The 26,442-nt window shown below is 43.8% G+C and overlaps 1 protein-coding gene across 1 annotated transcript in view; it reads right to left on the bottom strand.

The window, feature by feature from the left end:
- Positions 1-26,442, bottom strand: part of LOC138505065 (streptococcal hemagglutinin-like) — a 125,276-nt gene that overhangs the window by 79,992 nt on the left and 18,842 nt on the right. The window contains exons 3-7 of the mRNA XM_069625389.1: positions 18,400-26,442; positions 13,100-13,549; positions 8,143-8,592; positions 6,741-6,875; positions 3,538-3,990 (exon numbers count right to left, since the gene is read on the bottom strand). Of these exons, the coding sequence (XP_069481490.1) occupies positions 3,538-3,990; positions 6,741-6,875; positions 8,143-8,592; positions 13,100-13,549; positions 18,400-26,442 (9,531 nt within the window). The remainder of the gene's footprint in view (positions 1-3,537; positions 3,991-6,740; positions 6,876-8,142; positions 8,593-13,099; positions 13,550-18,399) is intronic.

Here is a 26,442-nt window from a genome sequence, read left to right as displayed (position 1 = left end):
GCATGAGCGGGGGGCAACAGGAGACAGACACGGGGCATGAGCGAGGGGTGGGGGGAACAGGAGACAGACATGGGGCATGAGCGGGGGTGGGGGAACAACACACGGGCATGAGCGGGGGGTGGGGAAAACAGACACGGGGCATGAGCGGGGCGGTGGGGGGCAACAGGCACGGGGCATGAGCGGGGGGTGGGAGGAACAGGAAAAAGACACGGGGCATGAGCAGGGGGTGGGGAGAACAGGAGACAAACACGGGGCATGAGCGGGGGGTGGGCGGGAGGGAGAGAGACACGCGGGGCATCTAGCGGGAGGGTGAAAGACACAAGGGGCAAGAGCGGGGGTGGGAGGAACAGGAAAAAGACACGGGGCATGAGCAGGGGGTGGGGAGAACAGGAGACAAACACGGGGCATGAGCGGGGGGTGGGCGGGAGGGTGAAAGACACAAGGGGCAAGAGCGGGGGTGGGCGGGAGGGTGAAAGACACAAGGGGCATGAGCGGGAGGGTGAAAGACACAAGGGGCAAGAGCGGGGGTGGGCGGGAGGGTGAAAGACACAAGGGGCAAGAGCGGGGGGTGGGAGGAACAGGAAAAAGACACGGGGCATGAGCAGGGGGTGGGGAGAACAGGAGACAAACACGGGGCATGAGCGGGGGGTGGGCGGGAGGGTGAAAGACACAAGGGGCAAGAGCGGGGGTGGGCGGGAGGGTGAAAGACACAAGGGGCATGAGCGGGAGGGTGAAAGACACAAGGGGCAAGAGCGGGGGTGGGCGGGAGGGTGAAAGACACAAGGGGCAAGAGCGGGGGTGGGCGGGAGGGTGAAAGACACAAGGGGCAAGAGCGGGGGTGGACGGGAGGGTGAAAGACACAAGGGGCAAGAGCGGGGGTGGGCTGGAGGGTGAAAGACACGGGGCAAGAGCGGGGGTGGGCGGGAGGGAGAAAGACACAGGGCAAGAGCGGGGGTGGGCGGGAGGGAGAAAGACAAGGGGCAAGAGCGGGGGTGGGCGGGAGGGTGAAAGACACGGGGCAAGAGCGGGGGTGGGCGGGAGGCTGAAAGACACGGGGCAAGAGCGGGGGTGGGCAAAAGACACGGGGCAAGAGCAGGGGTGGGCGGGAGGGGGAAAGAGACACAGGGCAAAAGCGGGGGTGGGCGGGAGGGGGAAAGAGACACGGGGCAAGAGCGGGGGTGGGCGGGAGGGGGAAATAGACACGGGGCAAGAGCGGGGGTGGGCGGGAGGGGGAAAGAGACACGGGGCAAGAGCAGGGGTGGGCGGGAGGGGGAAAGAAACACGGGGCAAGAGCAGGGGTGGGCGGGAGGGGGAAAGAGACACAGGGCAAGAGCGGGGGTGGGCGGGAGGGGGAAAGAGACATGGGGCAAGAGCGGGGGTGGGGGTAGGGGCAAAGAGAAACGGGGCATGAGCGGGGGGTGGGCGGGAGGGGAAAGACACACGGGGCAAGAGCGGGGGTGGGCGGGAGGGGGAAAGACACACGGGGCAAGAGCGGGGGTGGGCGGGAGGGGGAAAGACACACGGGGCAAGAGCGGGGTGGGGGGGGAGGGGGACAGACACACGGGGCAAGAGCGGGGGTGGGTGGAGGGAGACAGACACACGGGGCAAGAGCAGGGGTGGGGGGAGGTTCGACAGACACACGGGGCAAGAGCGGGGGTGGGGGGGAGGGAGACAGACACACAAAGCATGAGTGGGGGGTGGGGGAAGGGGAGAGATGCTCGGGGCATGAGCGGTTGAGAGACACACGGGGCATGGGTGGGGGGAGGGAGAGAGACACACGAGGCATGAGTGGGGGGTGGGGGGAAGGAGAGAGAGACACACGGGGCATGAGCGGGGGGTGGGCGGGTGGGGGAGAGACACACGGGGCATGAGCGGGGGTGGGTGGGAGGGGGAGAGACACACGGGGCATGAGCGGGGGTGGACGGGAGGGGGAGAGACACACGGACATGAGCGGGGGGTGGGCGGCAGGTGGTGAGAGACATACGGACATGAGCGGGGGGTGGGCGGCAGGTGGGGAGAGACACACGGACATGAGCGGGGGGTGGGCGGCGGGTGGGGAGAGACATACGGACATGAGCGGGCGGCGGGTGGGGAGAGACACACGGACATGAGCGGGCGGCGGGTGGGGAGAGACACACGGGGCAAGAGCGGGGGTGGGCGGTTGGGAGAGACGAGCGGGGCACGAGCGGGTCATGAGCGGGGGGGTGGGCGTAAGGGAGAAAGACACACGGACATGAGCGGGGGGTGGGAGGAACAGGAGACAGACACGGGCATGAGCGGGGGTGGGGGACTTACTGTGCAGGCGGGATACAAAGCCTCTCATGCGAGGAACAAAGATGGCGGGCGTCTCTGAAGCCAGACGCACTGCACGCTTCCACGCATCCAATGAGAGAGCACGTCAGATGTCCGCGGACATCACGCAAGCTGCTGGCCCGGAACAAACAGGGAAGTGTGTCCGCGAAGCGAACACAGATATCACTAATTCTTTTTCACTTACATTTTTGTCATTTTTTTAAAAACTACTGGACGGATTTACACCAAATAAAGCAAAGCACGCTTTCGGGACAAAGCCGCCGCTCCTGCCACTAATTTGATGTAAATCCGTCCAGCGGTTTGGGCTGTAGGCGTGAGCAAAGTTTTTTCCCATTATGTCTATGGGAAAAAAAAAAGTTTTGGGACCCCCCCTATAACTTTGCCCCCCCTGGACGAATCCTCACCAAACTTTGCAAAAAAAATTCAGAGTGACCCAACTACCTTTTTTGCAAAGTTTGGTGAGGATCTGTCCAGGGAGAGCGAAGTTATAAGCCACCCAAAAAGTGCTCTTCCTATGGAAACAGCAACTTAACCATAACTACATGGCCACTACCGTGGCCATGTAATATATAGCATATATATATGTATATATATAGGATACACCTAGGATATGTTTTAGCATTTATATATATCAAAAATAGTGAAATAATCTCTATATATATATATACATATATATATATATATATATATATATATATATATATATATATATATATATATATATATATATATATAGTTTATTTCACTATTTTTGATATAACTACAAGTGTGTGAGTGTTTCTTTGGGTGTATGTATGTTCTGATTTTTGTGTACTGGTTTACAGCTCACATTCCGCTTCCTAAGATAAGCCTGGGTGCTCTGCCACTTGGGTAGTACCTATATTAGACGTTGGAGCCCAAAAACCAAGGGATAGCTCTTGTAGAGCCCAATACCAATTGGACTTCAAAAAAACGTACCTAACACATACATGCTTCAGTAGCCTGGTTATGTTAACGCCAATCAGAAGATATGCTGTCATATGTGCATCCTACAGTCAAAAGCCATGACCTGCTCACTACCTCTTCTTGTTCTTAGTATACTTACTTTGCTCTATCGAGAGTTAAAACCATAGGAGCATTATCTGTAAGTATTGCTGGGACATGGAAACAAATATTAACCCTACTTCCAAGTGTCAGTTTTCTGTATGTTTTGCTACATATATATGCATAAAAGACAGTATTTACCTGGGACAGTGGTGGTGGAGGTTGTTGTTCGAGCAGTCAGTCTTGGGCTGGTTTGGATGGTAATGGTTGATTTTGGCAGCGCTGTTGGAATGGTGATGGGAGAAGTTGCTGTAGCAGATGTAGTGGAGGTTAATCCTCCCTGCTGACATGGGCAGCACAGCACTCTAATCTCATAATCCAGACACCCGTTGGGTTCATTGTCTCTGTTGTAGCACTTGAGTCCGTAGGTGACACTGCATGTTGCAGTGTTGGGCAGTTGTGGGAATGGAATGTAGGAGAACCTCACAGACCTGCAGCTGACATCACTGGGAGCCTCACACACAGCATATCCCCAAGCCCTTATGTTCTCGAAAGTCTCAAAGTCTCCATCATCAGAGCTTCTCCTTGGTCTGTAGACGTTGTACCATGGGGACCACACACAGTCACTCATATCGCAAGGTGGGGTCTTCGGAACTGCATTAAAAAGAATGGTCATATTTTTTCCAGATTTTATTTAAAACATAAACCCATTATGGACAGGGGCTTATCACAATAGCAAGCATAATACAATTAGCAAACAAAAGATATTAGCCTACCTGACTAATTATAATCATCTGTCTGAAAATTACAAGCATGAAGCAAACAGTAATCTTCAATCAACACAAATTTATATGTATAGTTTCCTTGGTGGCCGATTGAGTGGGATGATAAGAGACAACCACGGACCCAGAATGCTTTACAGCCAAATGCTGATCTTCACCGTGACTCTCAATAATAAGTTATTATTATTATTATTATTTGAACTTTTGCCCAGCACTGTCCCGACCCATGGGAGGTCTTGGAGATCCTTAGAATGTGCAAAAGGTGAGAGGTGAAACAAAAGTTGCAAAATTAATTCAGGATAAAATAGTGAAATTAAGATAGACAGGCAATAGCAGGGGAGGTGGGAGGCCGTATTAGGTGTGGGGAAACACATATGTTTGGAGGCATTTTTCGGAAACTGGTGCTAGAGGGTGGAGTGCAGATGTGAAGTGTCAAGATGTTCGTGCTCTGGGTGCCCGCTGAGTAAATAAATGCTTGTTTTTGCATGTATGTTACTGTACAGAGTGGCATGTGCAGAAGATACTGGCTAGCCTGGGAGTTAGAGAGCAGTTTTATATTCTACAATATCATTACGTATTTGACATGTAACATTTCAGAGCCAACCGTATTATACTTGTGTAAGTGCAAAAGTGTAATAATATTTGTGGTGTATTTTTTAGGTATGATCAGAACACCTGAATGTTAATGAGTGCTGTCGGACCGTTGTATACATTTTGAAGTCGGAGGAATCATTGAGTGTCTGGCTTTGAGTCATCTAGCAGGCATGGTTGGGAGGAGGTGAAAGTTAAATGAGGAAGAACTCTGGATTCACATTCTTGTATTTGGGCTCAGTGTGTATAATCCCATCACCTTATTCATTCAATAACATGTTTATTGGGCTCTTGGTTGCAATGACATGTACAGTAGCGCTAGGTGCTCTCGATGGGCATGACTTAGGCTGACCACAAAAGTGATGGGTGGAAGGTTTCGAATGAATCTAAACCACTGGCAATTGCTCTGGGCAACCTTCCACACCACCGTTTTTTAGCCCGTCTGCGCCATTGCAAAAGGGGACCAGCCATGTGCAAATCAGTCAGCAACTGCCGCCACCGAAGGTAGCAGCCCAGCCCGAACTGCTAGGCCAGGTCCCCTCTGCACAGAAAACCAAACAACCCCAGACATGTTTCGGCCTTGTTGGACCTCCTCAGTGAGGTGCAGCCTGGTTCCCTGTGGCGCAGCAAGCAAGGGACCCACGTCTGGGCATACCCTCTCTCACAAGGAGAAACAAACTGACCACAAAAGTGATGGGTGGAAGGTTTCGAATGAATCTAAACCACTGGCAATTGCTCGGGGCAACCTTCCACACCACCGTTTTTTAGCCCGTCTGCGCCATTGCAAAAGGGGACCAGCCATGTGCATATCAGTCAGCAGCTGCCGCCACCGAAGGTAGCAGCCCAGCCCGAACTGCTAGGCCTTAGGCTGGCCAACTTGGCAGGAAAAGTACTGTTAGCAGCCTTTTGGAATGTAGTTATGTGAATGTTGCAATATACTTTTGAACTGCTTATACCTGCAGGCTTTAATGGCAAACCATGATTTTTGCAGAATCAATAGGTGCTGTGAAGGTTATGCAATATTTTAGGACAATAGTTTGGGGCGGGTGGCAGGGCATCATTCATGTAGCCTCCAATCAATCAACCATCTCCACATCTTGGTAATCTTATCAGATTCATATTATCACTACTCAACCTTATCAAAAACCAAAAACAAGAGTTCAGACCACCCCTCTGCAAGAAAGAACACGGCATGATAACCTGTTCTGTGGGAATGTACCCACTCAGAGTCCGCAGCCACATGTTTTAGCTCACTGTACCTTTCTCAAAGGACGAATACCCATTTGCATATCAGTCTTTGTCCCGCTGACTTGAGCAGTCCAGCACCGAAATGCTATGGCAATCCTCCTTTGAACAAGAGTACGAACAACAAACTCAGGCACGTGTTTTGGCCTGGTTGGGCCTCATCAGTTAGGTGGAGCTGTGCCTCCCTGAGCTCCCAGTGCTGTTGCTAATTTTGTTGCATTTCTAGCATTTCGGTGCTGGACTGCTCAAGTGGGCGGGACAAAGACTGATATTTGTGAAAGGTACAGTGAGCTAAAACATGTGGCTGGTGATTCTAATTGGGTACATTCCCACAGAACAGGTTATCATGCTGTGTTCTTTCTTACAAAGGGGTGCCCTGACCTATCGAGCAGATTGAGAGGATGCCTCCCCTACTCAAGCTTATCACATGTACCCCCATTCCTTAGTGTAAGGTGAATCAAACAAAATGTTTACCTGTAGAAAGGATGCTGGAAGTTGGTGTGTGAGCCATTGAAAACTGGCTAGTTTGTAGCTTGATGGTTGATTTTGGCATTGCCATTGTTGTTATGGTGGTGATAGACATGGCTCTGGTGGGAGAAGTGGATGAAGACTGACATGAGCAGCACAACACTTTAATCTGATAATCCAGACACCCATCAGGAGTATTGTCGCTGTTGTAACACTTGAGTCCTTCTGTGAGACTGCATGTTGCATGATTGGGGAGTTGGGGGAATGGGATGAAGGAGAACCTCACAGACCTGCAGCTCACATCTCTGGGAGACTCACAGATACCATATCCTTGAACCCTTATGTTCTCAAAGGTCTCAAAATCGCCATCGTCAGACCGTCTGCTTGGGGTGTAGACGTTGTACCAAGGGGACCACTCACAGGCACTCTGATTGCAGAGTGACATTTTCTGAGCTACAATAAAAAGGAAAAACAAGATTAGGAATGCTTTACAAATATACTCAAGAGCTACAACATCTAGTAACAAGCATAATAATATTCTTTACCTTATTAAACCACAAATATATGATGGACATGACTGTGAAAAACTTATTTCCAACTGGAAATAAACCTGAATGAAATGGAAACACAACCTGTATCTTTAATCATAATCTGCATGCATCGATAGTTTATTCTCAGTGATAGACTGGAAGGGGTGGTAAGGGATGCCAAAGGCAGGGAAACCTGGACACCTTAAAGATGATTGTCATCATGACCACTGCCCTCAGGACTACTAAAGTCGATAAAACATGAGTTATATCATCGCAGTACCTGGTCCAGAGAGAATAATGTCAAAGCTTGAGTATTCTATTTAGGGTGAGATCACAAAATTAACTGTTTAAGATCATTTTGACCAAGTTACCCCACAACCTGGTGCGTCAACAGGTGATAATAGAAAAAAGTACATGACCAAGTGTTGCAATGAGCATAACCTGTTTGCTGTTAATAATATGCAGCAATGGCCACTTCAAAACTACAAGAAGGGTTAACAGGAGCTGATCAGTGCTTTGGTGGCTGTGTAGATTACTGTTGGTTCTAGACGGTACTTGGATACAGTGAATGCTCTGGCCACCCAGACATGCACACAGCATGTAGAAAAGATGGGGCCAACCACATTGGATTGTGGGGTAGCTTTTAATAATAATGTTGTGTGACTCTTCCAGCTTCTTATCACTGCAACAACAGGTGAAATTATTACCCTACTTTTAATGGTACTTGTTAATGACCCTCTGAATGCATGAAAGGCTAAGTGGGCCCTGCTGCAACATTTGACCTTGAGAAAGTTAGGCTGCCCTTGTGCCAGAGACAAATGCTTCACTCATGTAGCTACCTACCATTAGCTTTCGGTAACATGTACAGTCCCATATATTCTGACTGGATTTCACATTTATCTCGGAATTTACAAGCCAAATGCCATGGTGTTTAATTTGATAGACACTGATGTATGCAAAAGAGAAGGAAGGATCAAACTAACTTTAATGTAGCCTGTCATCGCTTACACCAGTCAAGACTTCTTATCAAATCTATTCATGGTATCACTAGCTATCACTTAAGCAGGGGAAATCTTATCTGTATTATTAGTAAACATCATCTCACCATGTTTGTAAATATTGTCCCTAATTCAAATGTTAATTTTGTGAATAGCATGCAATGCGTTTGTGCATTTAAAGACAATATTTACCTGGTACACTGGAGGTGGAGCTTGTATGAGCAGTCTTTGGCTGTCCAGTTTGCGTCTTAATAGTTGAGTCGGGCAGCGCTGCTAATAAGGTGGGGGGAGTCGTGACTCTAGCTGGTAAAGCAGGGGGTGATCCACCTCGTTGACACAGACAGCAGAGTACTCTAATTTGGTAGTCCAGACACCCATTGGGTGTGTTGTCTCTGTTGTAGCATTTGAGTCCTTCAGTCACACTGCAAGTTGCATTGTTGGGCAGTTTTGCAAATGGGATGTAGGCGAACTTCACGGACCGACAACTCACATCCCTGGGAGCTTCACAAACATCAAATCCCCGAGCCCTTATGTTCTGAAAGGTCTCAAAGTCTCCATCATCTGATGTTCTGCTTGGGGTGTAGATGTTGTACCACGGAGACCATAAGCAATCACCCTGGTCACAAAGAGCACCGCTGTGAACTGCATAACGAAGGAAGAAGAGTGTAAGGATTAATACATTGAAGTGCATTGTGAAACGCAAAAATAAATTATGTGACACACACTGTGGAGTAAATAAGAAGCAAAGTCTTTGATCACTGCCATCCTCTTGATCAATAAAGCTTTTGGGCAGAAACACCTACAGCTAAACTCAAGGATACATAGAACACATTATCTGAAAGAGTGTCCCCTTGACAGCATTAAATACATAGGAACTATAATTACGATAGTTTCTCTGACACACTTTTGTGGAATTCTATAAATACAAAATCAACCAAAATATCTCATTAAAAATATAAGGTAAGAAAACTGAATTACATTTCCAAATAGAAAAACTACAACACATTACAGAGCTAGTAGGTAGAGTTGGTAAAATCTTGAAAACAATATAATGAAAGGGTGTTAATGATCCATTTGACATTTCGAAAAATGTATGAACTATTTGAAGAAGACATCAACAGGCGGAGGTTATATGCTAGTAAGACATAAACAGGCAAATGGACTTCTAGAATAAATCACTTGAAATCCTTGAGTGTTTCAAATATAGTGCTAGACCATGAGAAATCAACCATTAGCGTCCGTGGTGTCGAAATAGATATAGGTTAGTGCTCCCCACTCCCTCAGTATTGGAAATTTTGTTATATCCTGAAGCAGAGGCCACAAAGCTTTTTTTCATTAGGCCAACTAGACTTGGAGCTGTATTCCAGAGACCAAGGATGTATGTCACGGGGGCAAATGTACTAATCATTTTCACAGGAGAAGCACTTTTCCAGTGTTTGCTAAATATCTCCCTTTACTAACATTAGTCGGTTAGTCAGTTGACTTGCAGAGCAATTGCATGGCATGCATGGGGAAGGGATGAGGCACTACAAAGTCATGATTTATCATCTTCCCTTGGAGCTCAGAGGTCACGGACCAACAACTCACATCCCTGGGAGCTTCACAGACATCATATCCCTGAGCCCTTATGTTCTGAAAGGTCTCAAAGTCTCCATCTGCTGTCACATGCCTGGTCAAGGAGGTCCATATATGACCCTTTCAGAGTTTAATGGGAGAGGGTGCAAACAACGTGCCGATTACGAGCGGCCCGTTGTTTGCTCCCTCTTCCCCTCGTCGCGGGACCCGGTAAGGACGCCTGGTTTGACCAGGTGTTACTTACCGGGTCCCGCAAGCGGATCTTGTAATGAGGCGGAACGGGTTTAACGGGCCCGCCTCCTTTAGCGGAGCCCGTTAACCCGTTCCGCCTCAGTCGTAATGAGGCCCATAGAGATTGATTCTAGAAGCTGAAGTGATATTGCAGAATGCCTAGAGATTGGAGGGGGGTGACATATTTATATCTAAGGGGCCAAAATAGAGTAACACCTGTCCCTCATTCAGGCTTTGGTGAAGGAGAGACCCAAGAGTCTTGATTTCTACCACTAGGATGAGAAAAGTAAGGTCTACATCATAGACGATGCCATGCGCCATGCAAATGCATTACTCATTGACCCATAGGTAACAATAGCAAACAGCAGAGCATGAAGTTGGCATGAGCTCTGTGGTTGGCTCCAAATTACAATCCAGCAGCTGCTGCAGGAAACACATGGGAAACCTCCATAAAAAAGCCTTTACCATCATCTGCATGAGGAAATGTTAGCTGTCACCATCAACATTCTTCAAGAATAAATGAAAACTTTTAAAAATCATTTTAAGATGGACAAAAACAGAAAGGGCAATAGCTCTATCTTGTGGCTTTAAAAATGTCTCTATCAAAACACACCTCAAGGTTCGCAACTCCACAGTTCTCGAGCATTATTTCATGTTTGGTGGCAATAAACCTCACCACAGCCCCCAATTAACACTTTCTTTGTCTTGTTGGTTTTTAATCTATGGCAATTTGAGCTCACCGAGTTTGAAATGTCACCTGTGCACTCCTAGAAAATGGAAGCAATGCCTATTTGATTGTTGTTTTCATCAACAGCGTGAGCACTGTCTCCACAGAATGAATCAGAAATGTGATTCAGGACCACACTAAAGGTCTCACCCTACCCCGATTAAGAAAATACACACAGCTTGGGGAGGATTCAGACCATGGCATGCACCTGAGAAGCTGCACCCATTTTGAGGAGATAAACCAATAGAAATTAGGAAATAGGATGGAAATTAACGTGAGTAGGAGGGAACAAAGGCCTTTTCAGGTATGATGCATCGATTCGCAATTTAACAAGCCCTCATTACCAGTTAATCAGTATTAGCAGTGCTAATCCTGCCAAACCTGAATTGCATTAGCCTCTGTAACCCCAGTATTTTCACATGATTAGTTTGTGGTTATTCCCTTCATGGAATCCCATTGGACTTCATTGGGGATTGGTGGAAATACTGCATACAGTAATTCTGCATGCACCCTTACCGGCACTTTTTCTTGCGGATACACTCCATGTCCTAGCAGGCAATTTTTTACATAGATTTCTGAATCCCATAATGGCGCAGAGCTGTAAAAGAAGTAGTATTTGGAAAGACTGGTTTGTGCAGTGTTAGTAGTTGATAACTTAGTGCAGTCACCACAACTGATGCCCATCCTTTACCCAGGACAGATGAGCTGGTGGACAAACTAGGCTCAGCCAAGTTCCTCAGTACATATGACTTGACCTCAGGCTATTGGCAAATAGCTCTGACAGACCATTCCAAGGAGAAAACTGCATTTTCCACCCCAGGAGGCCTCTAACAGTTTAAGGTTATGCCATTTAGACTCACAAATGCACCTGCTACATATCAGAGGATGGTGACTCAAGTTCTGAATGGGTTAGAGGACTTCTGCAAGCCATACTTGGATGACATTGCAGTGTTCAGCCCCACTTGGGAAGAGCATCTTCACCACCTAGGATATGTTTTGCAGGCTCTGGAACAGGCCATTCTGACCATAAAGGCTAGTAAATGTCAAATTGGTTAGAGTAAAGTGGTCTATCTTGAACATGAGGTAGGAGAAGGTGAAAAGAGACCATTGCCTAGCATGGCACAAGTTGTACAAGACTGGGCCATCCCTACTACTCAGACCCAAGTGAGAGCCTTCCTATGTCTCAGTGGGTCTTACAGGAACTTCATAGAGAATTATGGGCCCATAGCTTCTCCCTTGAATGTGATCTCCTCACACAAATTCCCCAAGAAGGTCCAGTGGAATGAGGAGTGCACCAAGGCTTTTGAAGGACTGAAGAAAGCCCTTTGTCAAGCCCCAATCTTGAGAGCTCCTGACTACAACCAATCCTTCATTGTACAAACAGATGCTTCTAACACAGGGATAGGCACAGTTTTGATTCAACATGAGGAGGAAGGCAGGGAACACCCTAACTGCTTCATCAGTAGGAAACTGAAGGACTGTGAGACAAGGTGGGCAACTATTGAACGTGAATGTTTTGCCATTTTGTGGTCTCTGAAGATGCTTATGCCATACTTGTATGGTTCTGCTTTCATTATTCAGACAGGCCACCAACCCTTGAGATGGTTAATGCACATGAAGGGGGAAAATCCAAAATTGTTAAGGTGGTCAATCAGCCTCCAAGGGTTTGATTTCACCATAGTGTCAGGGTGTAATCACCAAAATGCTGATGGTTTCTCCAGAAAGTATGACCGACTGGATTAGGAGATTCATCCAGGTGTGGATTAAATCATCATGTCCCATATTCTGGGTGGGACGAGTGTTAGGGAGAATTCTCATTTCTGTGCTAATTGCCTTCAACCTTAGAGACCCCCAACTCTTTTGCTGGACTTTAGGACTTTTTAATTTTAAACCTGGAGTGAATGAGCCCTTTTTCTCACTCTCTCATGTGTTTTGACCTGATTTGGATTATGTGTTTCCTTTCTTTTTGGCCTGATTTGGATAATATGTTTCCTTTCTTTTTGGAGTCTGACAAACTCCATAGTCATCTACTTTTTGTATGGTGACACCAGAGGCGGGTTTCAGTACTGAAGGCAAAGGCAAAATGAACAAAGGAATCAAACTTGGCTTGTCACGCAGAGTAAACCCCAAGACCTTGCAAACAGAAAATGGCAAAAAAAGAAGACCCCTGCCAGTCACCCAGGGGAACCATACTGCAGCTGAGGATTCAGCAGGCGGTACAAAAGCACCATTGTAGGAAAATGAAACCACTGCCACCAGCCATTTAAAGTAGTGAGGGTAACACACATTTTTTTACATGCACAGGTAGGATAAGGGGCTACTAAGTAACCCCCCAGCATTCCACATAAAATGGTGTGTGCTGGACCTACAAAGAAAAAAGGTAAGTAAAGTCAATTTCACTTTACTATTCTTGGGAACAGTAGTTCACACAAGAAAAGTTATCTAAACCTTATGAGAAATCTAAAGGATTTCTCTGTGACACTGCACTGAAGGGGAAATCTTATCTGTATTATTAGTAAACATCATCTCACCATGTTTGTAAATATTGTCCCTAATTCAATTGTTAATTTTGTGAATAGCATGCAATGCGTTTGTGCATTTAAAGACAATATTTACCTGGTACACTGGAGGTGGAGCTTGTATGAGCAGTCTTTGGCTGTCCAGTTTGCGTCTTAATAGTTGAGTCGGGCAGCGCTGCTAATAAGGTGGGGGGAGTCGTGACTCTAGCTGGTAAAGCAGGGGGTGATCCACCTCGTTGACACAGACAGCAGAGTACTCTAATTTGGTAGTCCAGACACCCATTGGGTGTGTTGTCTCTGTTGTAGCATTTGAGTCCTTCAGTCACACTGCAAGTTGCATTGTTGGGCAGTTTTGCAAATGGGATGTAGGCGAACTTCACGGACCGACAACTCACATCCCTGGGAGCTTCACAAACATCAAATCCCCGAGCCCTTATGTTCTGAAAGGTCTCAAAGTCTCCATCATCTGATGTTCTGCTTGGGGTGTAGATGTTGTACCACGGAGACCATAAGCAATCACCCTGGTCACAAAGTGCACCGCTGTGAACTGCATAACGAAGGAAGAAGAGTGTAAGGATTAATACATTGAAGTGCATTGTGAAACGCAAAAATAAATTATGTGACACACACTGTGGAGTAAATAAGAAGCAAAGTATTTGATCACTGCCATCCTCTTGATCAATAAAGCTTTTGGGCAGAAACACCTACAGCTAAACTCAAGGATACATAGAACACATTATCTGAAATAGAGTGTCCCCTTTACAGCATTAAATACATAGGAACTATAATTACGATAGTTTCTCTGACACACTTTTGTGGAATTCTATAAATACAAAATCCACCAAAATATCTCATTAAAAATATAAGGTAAGAAAACTGAATTACATTTCCAAATAGAAAAACTACAACTCATTACAGAGCTAGTAGGTAGAGTTGGTAAAATCTTGAAAACAATATAATGAAAGGGTGTTAATGATCTATACGACATTTGGAAAAATGTATAAACTATTTGAAGAAGACATCAACAGGAGGAGGTTATATGCTAGTAAGACATAAACAGGCAAATGGACTTCTAGAATAAATCCTTGTGTTGTAGAAATAGATATAGGTTAGTGCTCCCCACTCCCTCAGTATTGGAAATATTGTTATACACTGAAGCAGAGGCCACAAAGCTTTTTTTCACTAGGCCAACTAGATGTGGATCTGTATTCCAGAGACCAAGGATGTATGTCACGTGGGCAAATGTACTAATCATTTTCACAGGAGAAGCACTTTTCCAGTGTTTGCTAAATATCTCCCTTTACTAACATTAGTCGGTTAGTCAGTTGACTTGCAGAGCAATTGCATGGCATGCATGGGGAAGGGATGAGGCACTACAAAGTCATGATTTATCATCTTCCCTTGGAGCTCAGAGGTCACGGACCAACAACGCACATCCCTGGGAGCTTCACAGACATCATATCCCTGAGCCCTTATGTTCTGAAAGGTCTCAAAGTCTCGGTCTGCTTTCACATGCCTGGTCAAGAAGGTCCATATACGACCCTTTCAGAGTTTAGCAGAACAAAGCCCCATATTAGCTCGAGATTTCACATACACGGGTGTCACTTTGATATGCTGTTGTGTATGTATTTCTTTTTTGCAAGATGGATATTTTAATGCCTGTTCTGTTTTTTAACAGCTTGAGCATATATTGTAATGTATTGAACTGCCAGGATGCCTCTCACTCTGCGCTCTAGTTCTGTTGCCACCGGGATGGTAGTGGATTCCCAGATTGACTTTGGCTTCCCTCTCCCTTTGTTGCCTGGTTGGATTTATTTTTTTGTATATTCACGGCACAGATACAGGGATATTATGCCCTTTTGTCATTTTCCCACAAATCAATTTGGGACTCCCCTTCTCCGACTTACGATTTACGAGTAGATTATGGGGCTATCCCTCGATTACAACTAAGGGTACCATGATCCAAATTGCGTGTAAGGAGTTATACGTGGGGTTGCTAGATCGGTTCAAGGAATGTTTTTAATTATGTAGTTTTTATGAATGCCTTTAATTTATGTATTGTCTCATATTTGTTTTCTTCTTTTCTGGTTTTTTGTATATTCTTCTCTGATGTATCCCTAGTTTCTGAACATTACTAAGATGGAATACATTGATCATCCTTGTGAACTAAGGAAGAACCATTTGAAGAAGAATGGACACATGGAATAATATCAAGACACTTTTGTATTGCTTGGCCATAAGTGCCTTTTGAATATTTATGTGGAGAAATTGCATGTTTATATTTTATATTTTAGAACTAATTACCTAATCTGTCCTGTCCTGGGGAAGACAACTGTCAAGCTTTCTCTCTCTTGCTAGGGTGAGAGACAGATAGCTTAGACATTGTTATTCAGTCGTCGAAACTACCTGCGTTAGATACCAGTACAGCCCACAAAACGGTTAGGAGCTGTACCAGGTACTGGTCAGATTGGAGACAAGTATTGCTTCTGTTGCAGTATGTATTGATGCTATCCTGCTTGTCTGTTTTTAATAATAAATTGGTTGGTTTGATTAGGGGACAACCTCCTTTATCCCACAGAAAATATTGATTATCCTGGTCTGCGTGGACGGGTTGCCCTCTATATTTTTTTTGCCTTTTTGTCTTTCTAAAAACCTTTGTATACTTTTCCTATTTTCCCTTTTCCCCTTTCTGCCTTAATTTTGGTTATAAAAACATTTTTTGAATATAGATTGGGCACCAATTCGGGAGTTTAGCTGTCCTCGGATGCTATGTACTTTTGAACTATGTTATGCACAGTGCATTCATTTTTACATCTTAGGATGGCTACTAAACTAATATGCACTTTAATCGGATATGTTCAGCATTGATTATATGTTTTTATGCTGTTTTTATCATGTGTATGGTAATTGAATATGTGTTTATTAAAGATTGATTGAACAATTTTTTATGCTCCTTGACCTGATCTATCCCCACATTTATCTCCTTTACAGTGAGCAGTTCATTCCGTTGATCTATTCTATGGCTTCATTCACATGAACCCTCTTCCCCTCTGGTTGATGTGTTTTACTAACAGTGCAAGTACTTGGTGGTGCCACCTTATCATCCAGACTTTAAAGCTGGCACCTGGTCACATTTTTAGACTTCAGATTACAGAACATGAGGCTCAAAGTCTGCTTTCTTTGTGGGCTGCCTGCAACACATCCCTGAACCCCTTTCTTCTGTACACTGGCTACATACTTGCCGGCAGATAATGTGTGCTGCCTGTCAAGCCTCTTTGATACTGCCATAATAACATTAACTTCTTGTGTGCCAATTTGTTTTGGACAGATGTTCTGTTCTGCTATTTATTGTCTTTTAAGCTACCCTGTCTCCAGAGTAAAGGTGTTATTGCCACTGTACCATATATCATAGTCTTTTCGGGTGCTGTAAAAAATATGAACTATTTGTCTATTCCTGTAAACTGCATAATCCGCTATCCTGCAGGTAATGGATAAAGTGTATATTCTGCAAACTGCTTGAACATCAAACATTATTGAATAAGCCTGCTGGTTGGGTGTAACTTTCCTCACAATAACAAGGCCTTCCTTGCGAGTTTGCTGTTCTACAAATGCTTTGCAGAGTCACTTCCAGGCCTTATGTCACAAAGCGTTTAAGATAAGTGTGAATATATGTATCCCATGAGACCGTTCATCTGACAGCAAAGTAACTGGTGCACCGATATGGATGCTGTACTCCCTCTATGTAGTAGGGATGCCACTATCTATAGTGGTTGTTTGTTCTTCGTACATTGTAGGTAATAAGGGACATAGACATTGATTCTAGAAGCTGAAGTGATATTGCAGTATGCCTGGAGAATGGGGTTTGGGGAGTTACATATTTATATCTAAGGGGCCGAAATAGAGTAACACCTGTCCCTGATTCAGGCTTTGGTGAAAGCGAGACCCAAGAGTCTTCTACCACTAGGATGAGAAAAGCAAGGCCTACATCATAGACGTTGCCATGCGCCATGTAAATGCATTACTCATTGATCCATGGGTAACAATAGCAAACAGCAGAGCATGACGTTGGCATGAGCTCCGTGGTTGGCTCCAAATTACAATCTGGCATCCACAGTCTAAACCCCAGCAGCAGCTGCTATAGGAAACACATGGGAAACCTCCATAAAAAAGGCTTTACCATCATCTGCATGAGGAAATGTTAGCTGTCACCATCAACATTCGTCAAGAATAAATGGAAACTTTTCTCAATCATTTTAAGCTGGACAAAAACGGAAAGGGCAATAGCTCTAATGGCTTTAAAAATGTCTGAAAAAACACCTCAAGGTTCTCAACTCCACAGTTCTCAGGCATGATCTCATGCATGGTGGCAACAAACTTCACCACGACCCCCAATTAACACTTTCTTTGTCTTGTTGGTTTTTAATCTATGGCAATTTGAGCTCACCAAGTTTGAAATGTCCCCTGTGCACTCCTAGAAAATGGAAGCAATGCCTATTTGATTGTTGTTTTCATCAACAGCGTGTGCACTGTCTCCACAGAATGAATCAGAAATGTGATTCAGGACCACACTAAAGGTCTCACCCTACCCCGATTAAGAAAATACACCCAGCTTGGGGGGGATTCAGACCATGGCCTGCACCTGAGACTCTGCACCCATTTTGAGGAGATAAACCAATAGAGATGAGGAAATAGGATGGAAATTAACTTGAGTAGGAGGGAACAAAGGCCTTTTCAGGTATGAAGCATCGATTCGCAATTTAACGAGTGCTCATTACCAGTTTATCAGTATTAGCAGTACTAATCCTGCCAAATTTGAATTCCATTACAGTCTCTGTAATCCCAGTATTTTCACATGGTTACAGTTTGCGATTATTCCCTTCATGGAATCCCATTGGACCCCATTGGGGATTGGTGGAAATTCTGCATGCACCTTTACTGGCACTTTTTCTTGCGGATGTACCTCCATGTCCTAGCAGGCAATTTTTGACATAGATTTCTCAATCCCATAATGGGGCAGAGCTATAAAAGAAGTGGTATTTGGAAATATCCCTTGTTTTACCATACTGTCCAAGCTCAGAATGCGGGCCAACGGCAGCTATCACAGATGTTAATAAGAAATTCAGAACTTTGGGGACATGCTGGTAATCGGAACCTAAGAATCACTAGTAAGGAATGTGCTACCCTTTTCTAAACTAACAAGTGCTGAGAAAAAAAATCACTAATTGTCACTGACAGACACACATGTGAGAAAGTGAAACATGATTTACCTTGAACTGGGTTAATTTCTTGAAAGAATAAATGCATTTCCAATTGCATCAATAGAAGTAAAGCTTACATCAGTAGAGAATAGATTTGGGGTGACAAAATGCAGATGGAATAGTGTAGATAATAAGTTACCTGTCTGTGTAGTTTGCAGGACTGTTGATGTTTGAATGGTTTGTTTACTGTTGGCTGCAGATCCCGATGGTTCTGTTCTTGTAGGCTCAGATGTTGCTGATTTTGGCACCTCGACTGAAGTGTTGTGAGCTATTAGTAATTGCCAGATTGGGAGAGAAGTAGTGTTTGCAGCGGTTAATGGTGGAGCAGATGAAGATTTCTGGATCAGTTGACCAATATGTGTCGTTTTTAATGGGTCAGCAGACTGGATAACATTTGTTGCTGTGATAAATGGTTGTCTGGTATCTGATGTGATAATTGGAATGTTTGATGATAGAATTGGTTCTGTTTTGATGTTTTGGCCTGTTGATTGAATTGTTTCCTTTTCCCATCGGCTAGATTGTGATGTGATCAATGGAATTGTAGGCAATTGGCTAGATTCTGCTGTGACGTATGAAGCTGTTTTCATGTTTAGGGCTTCTACAGATTCACTGTTTTTTTCACTGGCAAATGTACCTCTTAACGATTGTCTGGTTTCTATTTCAGTTATTGGAAATGCTGTCAATTGTATCCCGTTTGATTTAATGGTTGAAGCTGTTGATGACTGTATGGTAGGGGTCGGTGTTGTCGGCTCTGTTGCTGGTATACTGATTCTGGAGCTAACAGTTAAAGCTGCTGGTAGATTTGTTTGTTTGATGATGATTGGAGCTGTTGATGATTTCATAGTTTCCACTTTGATTATTGGAGCTATTGATGACTGACTTACTTCTGGAGATATTATTGAACTTGTGAAAAGATGTGTACTTAATATTGTGTTAAGTGAATCTCTTGATGGAAGCCTAGTTTCTAGATATGTTGAAAATGACTGGGTTTCTGATTTGACAAATTGACCTGTTGCTGTCGAATGTTGGCTAACCTCTACAGTGATAGCTGGAGCTGTGGGCAATTGCCTGGTGACTGCTTCATTTTGATCTGCAGATAACTCCCTTTCTGCTTTAGTGGTGGAAGCTGTCAGTGACTGAATGATACCTTCTCTTTTTGTTCTTGGAAATTGGCTCGTTTCTGCTGTCATGATTGATGATGGTGTTGACTGGATATTTATTCCTGTGATCATTTGAACTGTTGGGTGTTGCCGTATTTCTAAGATACTACTAGGAGATGTAAATAATTGTTTCATTTCTACTGTGCTGGTTGCAGCTTTTGTTGATTCACTGGTTTCTTTAGACACGGATAAAGCTGTTTTTCCGGTTGTCGTCTGGGATGTAGAAGATTGTCTTTTCTCTCCTGTAATAACTGTAGCTGTGGATGACTGCCTGACTTCTAATGTGGTTGATGACTGGTTTACATCTTCAGCAGGTGTAAGAGCTAGCATTGAGTGGTTTATTTCTGTTTCAATTATTCTATCTTGCGATGATGCGAACGTTGGGCCAAAGTTACCAAAAGCTGTTTCTGATTGCTGTACTTTGGCTGTTCTGATTGGACGAGTGAGTGATGAGCTGCTTGCTGCTTTAGTGGTTAATGATGTTTCTTGTGCAGTAGCTGCAATTACTGATGTTTCTTCAATGGCAGTTGAAAGTGTTGAATGATGGTTAACTTCTGCTCTGAGATTTGCAAATGTGGATGAATATATTTCAGCTGGGGTTTGTAAATCTGTTGACTGTTGCGCTGTTGCAGTTGTATTAGCTAAAGGTATGAATGATTGCATGGTTTTTGCTATGAAGGTTGGCGTTGTTGATGATTGCATATTTTCTCCACTGGCAGTTGATTTTGGCAATAATGGCTTGATTTCTTTTGTAATGGTGGGAGTAAGGCCTGCTGAGGATATGGACGACTGACTGATTTCAGTTGTTGCAGTAAGACCAGCTGAGGATTGGCTTGATCCTGCTGTGGAGACCACAGAAGTTGTGTATTGCTGCCTGATTTTTGCCGTGGTGGTCGGGACACTCGATGAAAGACTGGTTTGTGCAGTGTTAGTAGTTGATAATTCAGCAATCTCTACTGCAAATGTTGGATGTGTAAATGACTGACTTGCTAATGCTACAGTTGTTTGGGTTGTCTGTAACTGGCTCACTGCCTTTGTCATGATTCCAGTGCTGGATAATTCACTTTTTTTCTCAGGAGTATTTTGTGCTCTTGATATTTTCCTAATTTCTGATCCGATTATTTGGGATGTGAATGATTGGTTGCTTGTTCGTTTAAGAGAAGAGGGTGTTGGTGAGTGTCTTATGTCTGCTGTCATGGTTGGTGCTGATGAGGATTTCCTAATTTCTATTTTGGTGATTGTAGACGATGATTGGTTGGTTTCAGTGATCTTTTTTTCAGATGATGATGACTGGCTTATTTCTGGTGTTGTAAATTGAACTGTTGGTGACTGTCTGGTTTCTGTAGATTTTGCGAATTGTGTAGTTTCTCTTGTGATGGCTGGCGCTACTGATGATTGCCTGGTTTCTTGTATGCCAGTTTCCACTATTATTGTAGGTTTGGCTGTGGATAACTGCTTACTTTCTAATGCTGTGGGTGAAGCTGATGATGACTGGTTTATATCTTCTGCAGCTGTAAGAGCTAGCATTGAATGGATGGTTTCTACTTCAATTGTTGCGGCTTGTGATACTTGGAAAGTTGTGCCAGATGTACCTAAAACTGCCATCAATTGTGGTATTTCAGCTGTTCTGATTGGTAGAGTACGTGATTGGCCGCTTGTTGGTTTGGTGGTTAATGGTTTTGATGATTGGCTGGGTTCTGGTTTAGTGGCAGACATCACTGATGATCGATTTGTTTCTTCTAAGGCAGATGGAATTGTTGAATTTTGGTCCATTTCTACTGTGAGTTTTGCAGGTGTGGATAAATAGGTTTCAGCTGGAGTTTGTGAATCTGTTAACCATTGCGTTATTCCTACTGTGTTCGCTAAATGTATGGTTGATTGCTTGATTTTTGCTATGATGGTTGGAAATGTTGATGATTGCACATTTTCTCCACTAGCAGATGATTTTGTCAATAACTGCTTTATCTCCATTGTGGTAGTGGGAGATAGGGATGATTGGCTGATTTCCTTTTTTGAAGTAAGGCCTGCTGAGGATTGGCTTGATGCTGCTTCTGAGACTGAAGACGCATTTGGTTGCTTGTTTTTTGCCACAGTGTTTGGAGGACTTGTTGAAAGACTGGTTTGTGCATTGTTAGTTGCTGATAATTCAGCAAGTTCTACCGCAAATCTAGGATTTGTAAATGATTGGCTTGCTAATGCTACAGTTGTTTGGGTTATCGGTAACTGTGTCACTGCCTCTGTTACAATTCCAGTGCTGGATAATTCATGTATTTCCCCCAAAGTAGCATGTCCTGTTGACATTTTCCTCATTTCTGACTCGATAATTAGAGATGTGAATGATTGGTTGTTGGCTGGTTTAATGGAAGAAGCTGTGGTTGAGTGTCTTAATTCTGGTGTCATGGTTGGGGATTGCCTAGTTTCTGTTCTCGTTCTTGTAGCTGTTGATGGTTGGTTGGTCTCTGCTAAAGTTATTTGAGAGGTTACTGATGGGTTTGTTTCCAGTGTAGAAAAAGGAGCTGCTGTTGAATGTTTGGTTTCTTCTTTGTATACTGTAGATTTTGCAAATTGTGTAGTTTCTCTTGTGATGGGTGGAGCTACTGATGATTCCCTGCTTTCTTGTATGCCAGTTTCCACTACTATTATAGGTTTAGCTGTGGATAACTGCTTACTTTCTAATGCTGCGAGTGAAGCTGGTGATGACTGGTTTATATCTTCTGCAGCTGTAAGAGCTAGCATTGAATGGATGGTTTCTGCTTCAATTGTTGCAGCTTGTGATACTTGGAAAGTTGTGCCAGATGTAGCTAAAACTGCCATCAATTGTGGTATTTCAGCTGTTCTGATTGGTAGAGAAGGTGATTGGCCGCTTGTTGGTTTGGTGGTTAATGGTTTTGATGATTGGCTGGGTTCTGGTTTAGTGGCAGACATCACTGATGATCGATTTGTTTCCTCTAAGGCAGATGGAATTGTTGAATTTTGGTCCATTTCTACTGTGAGTTTTGCAGGTGTGGATAAATAGGTTTCAGCTGGAGTTTGTGAATCTGTTAACCATTGCGTTATTCCTACTGTGTTCGCTAAATGTATGGTTGATTGCTTGGTTTTTGCTATGATGGTTGGAGATGTTGATGATTGCACATTTTCTCCACTAGCAGATGATTTTGTCAATAACTGCTTTATCTCCATTGTGGTAGTGGGAGATAGGGATGATTGGCTGATTTCCTTTTTTGAAGTAAGGCCTGCTGAGGATTGGCTTGATGCTGCTTCTGAGACTGAAGACGCATTTGGTTGCTTGTTTTTTGCCACAGTGTTTGGAGGACTTGTTGAAAGACTGGTTTGTGCATTGTTAGTTGCTGATAATTCAGCAAGTTCTACCGCAAATCTAGGATTTGTAAATGATTGGCTTGCTAATGCTACAGTTGTTTGGGTTATCGGTAACTGTGTCACTGCCTCTGTTACAATTCCAGTGCTGGATAATTCATGTATTTCCCCCAAAGTAGCATGTCCTGTTGACATTTTCCTCATTTCTGACTCAATAATTAGAGATGTGAATGATTGGTTGTTGGCTGGTTTAATGGAAGAAGCTGTAGTTGAGTGTCTTAATTCTGGTGTCATGGTTGGGGATTGCCTAGTTTCTGTTCTCGTTCTTGTATCTGTTGATGGTTGGTTGGTCTCTGCTAAAGTTATTTGAGAGGTTACTGATGGGTTTGTTTCCAGTGTAGAAAAAGGAGCTGCTGTTGAATGTTTGGTTTCTTCTTTGTATACTGTAGATTTTGCCAATTGTGTAGTTTCTCTTGTGATGGGTGGAGCTACTGATGATTCCCTGCTTTCTTGTATGCCAGTTTCCACTACTATTATAGGTTTAGCTGTGGATAACTGCTTACTTTCTAATGCTGCGAGTGAAGCTGGTGATGACTGGTTTATATCTTCTGCAGCTGTAAGAGCTAGCATTGAATGGATGGTTTCTGCTTCAATTGTTGCAGCTTGTGATACTTGGAAAGTTGTGCCAGATGTAGCTAAAACTGCCATCAATTGTGGTATTTCAGCTGTTCTGATTGGTAGAGAAGGTGATTGGCCGCTTGTTGGTTTGGTGGTTAATGGTTTTGATGATTGGCTGGGTTCTGGTTTAGTGGCAGACATCACTGATGATCGATTTGTTTCTTCTAAGGCAGATGGAATTGTTGAATTTTGGTCCATTTCTACTGTGAGTTTTGCAGGTGTGGATAAATAGGTTTCAGCTGGAGTTTGTGAATCTGTTAACCATTGCGTTATTCCTACTGTGTTCGCTAAATGTATGGTTGATTGCTTGATTTTTGCTATGATGGTTGGAGATGTTGATGATTGCACATTTTCTCCACTAGCAGATGATTTTGTCAATAACTGCTTTATCTCCATTGTGGTAGTGGGAGATAGGGATGATTGGCTGATTTCCTTTTTTGAAGTAAGGCCTGCTGAGGATTGGCTTGATGCTGCTTCTGAGACTGAAGACGCATATGGTTGCTTATTTTTTGCCACGGTGTTTTGAGGACTTGTTGAAAGACTGGTTTGTGCATTGTTAGTTGTTGATAATTCAGCAATTTCTACCGCAAATCTAGGATTTGTAAATGATTGGCTTGCTACTGCTACAGTTGTTTGGGTTGTCTGTAACTGTGTCACTGCCTCTGTTACAATTCCAGTGCTTGATAATTCATGTATTTCCCCCAAAGTAGCATGTCCTGTTGACATTTTCCTCATTTCTGACTCAATAATTAGAGATGTGAATGATTGGTTGTTGGCTGGTTTAATGGAAGAAGCTGTAGTTGAGTGTCTTAATTCTGGTGTCATGTTTGGGGATTGCCTAGTTTCTGTTCTCGTTCTTGTAGCTGTTGATGGTTGGTTGGTCTCTGCTAAAGTTATTTGAGAGGTTACTGATGGGTTTGTTTCCAATGTAGAAAAAGGAGCTGCTGTTGAATGTTTGGTTTCTTCTTTGTATACTGGAGATCTTGCCAATTGTGTAGTTTCTCTTGTGATGGGTGGAGCTAATGATGATTGCCTGGTTTCTCGTATGCCGGTTTCCACTACTATTATAGGTTTAGCTGTGGATAACTGCTTACTTTCTAATGCTGTGAGTGAAGCTGATGATGACTGGTTTATATCTTCTGCAGCTGTAAGAGCTAGCATTGAATGGATGGTTTCTGCTTCAATTGTTGCAGCTTGTGATACTTCGAAAGTTGTGCTAGATGTACCTAAAACTGCCATCAATTGTGGTATTTCAGCTGTTCTAATTGGTAGAGTAGGTGATTGGCCGCTTGTTGGTTTGGTGGTTAATGGTTTTGATGATTGGCTGGGTTCTGGTTTAGTGGCAGACATCACTGATGATCGATTTGTTTCTTCTAAGGCAGATGGAATTGTTGAATTTTGGTCCATTTCTACTGTGAGTTTTGCAGGTGTGGATAAATAGGTTTCAGCTGGAGTTTGTGAATCTGTTAACCATTGCGTTATTCCTACTGTGTTCGTAAAATGTACGGTTGATTGCTTGATTTTTGCTATGATGGTTGGAGATGTTGATGATTGCACATTTTCTCCACTAGCAGATGATTTTGTCAATAACTGCTTTATCTCCATTGTGGTAGTGGGAGATAGGGATGATTGGCTGATTTCCTTTTTTGAAGTAAGGCCTGCTGAGGATTGGCTTGATGCTGCTTCTGAGACTGAAGACGCATATGGTTGCTTGCTTTTTGCCACAGTGTTTGGCGGACTTGTTGAAAGACTTGTTTGTGCAGTGTTAGTTGTTGATAATTCAGCAATTTCTACCTCAAATCTAGGATTTGTAAATGATCGGCTTGCTACTGCTACAGTTGTTTGGGTTGTCGGTAACTGGGTCACTGCCTCTGCTATGATTCCAGTGCTGGATAATTCATGTATTTCCCCCAAAGTATTATGTCTTGTTGACATTTTCCTCATTTCTGACCCGATAAATAGAGATGTTAATGACTGGTTGTTTGCTGGTTTCATGGAAGAATCAGCGTTTGAGTGTCTTAATTCTGGTGTCATGGTTGGCACATTTGGGGATTGCCTAGTTTCTATTCTCGTTCTTATAGCTGTTGATGGTTGGTTGGTCTCTGCTATAGTTATTTGAGAAGTTACTGATGGGTTTGTTTCCAGTGTAGCAAAAGGAGCTGCTGGTGATTGGTTGGTTTCTTCTTTAAAGGCTGTCACTTTCGTTGTTTCTTCTTTAAAGGCTGTCACTTTCATAAAATATGTGGTTTCTCTTGAGATGGGTGAAGTTATGCCATTTGCAGCTGTTAATAACTGTCTATATTCCGCTTGGATGGACACTTTTGCTGGTTGGCTGGTTTCTGCTTCAAAAGCTAAAGATGTTAAGGAGTCACTGATTCCTTTGGTGGTAGTTGAAGCTACTGATGTTGAATGACTGGTAGTTGAATGACTGGTGCCTTCAACAATAAGTGAAGGTGATCTGAATTTTCCAGTCGTTCCACTAGTGTTAAGAATTCTTGCATATTGACCCATTTCTGCTTTAATTAATGGGGCTAGCGATGATTGTTCAATTTTCATTCTCGTAACTGGAGCTATTGACTGTGTGGTTTCTGCTTTGATAGTGAGAGCAGTTGATGACTGACTAATTTGTGCAGTTGTAGGGTAGATTACGGATTTCAAGGTTTCTGCGGCTTGCATTGCCATTGTGGATGAATGGGTTGATTTGTCTTCCAGGGTTGTTTCTGTTTCTGAATCATTTCCCTCTTCTGTGGTGGATGGAACTGTTGATGAATTGCTGGGTTGTGATGTGATCAAAGGAGATATTGATGATCTAATTTCTGCTGAAGATGCTGTAGACTGATTTGATTCTCTTTTGGTGGTTAAATCTGTTTTTGTTTGGCCAACTTCTTTCTTCACGATTGGTGGAAATGATGAATGGCTAATTTCCACAGTAGCAGCTGGAGTTCTGAATGATTGGATGTAGCTAATGACTTCTGTGCTGGCATTCTGGGCTTCCTGTGACTGTTCGGTTTCTGTGGTGACGGTCCAAA

The sequence above is a fragment of the Ambystoma mexicanum genome, chromosome 11 (assembly GCF_040938575.1).
Source record: "Ambystoma mexicanum isolate Mex_15411 chromosome 11, UKY_AmexF1_1, whole genome shotgun sequence".
NCBI lineage: Eukaryota > Metazoa > Chordata > Amphibia > Caudata > Ambystomatidae > Ambystoma > Ambystoma mexicanum.
This window is presented reverse-complemented; position numbering and strand designations above follow the sequence as displayed.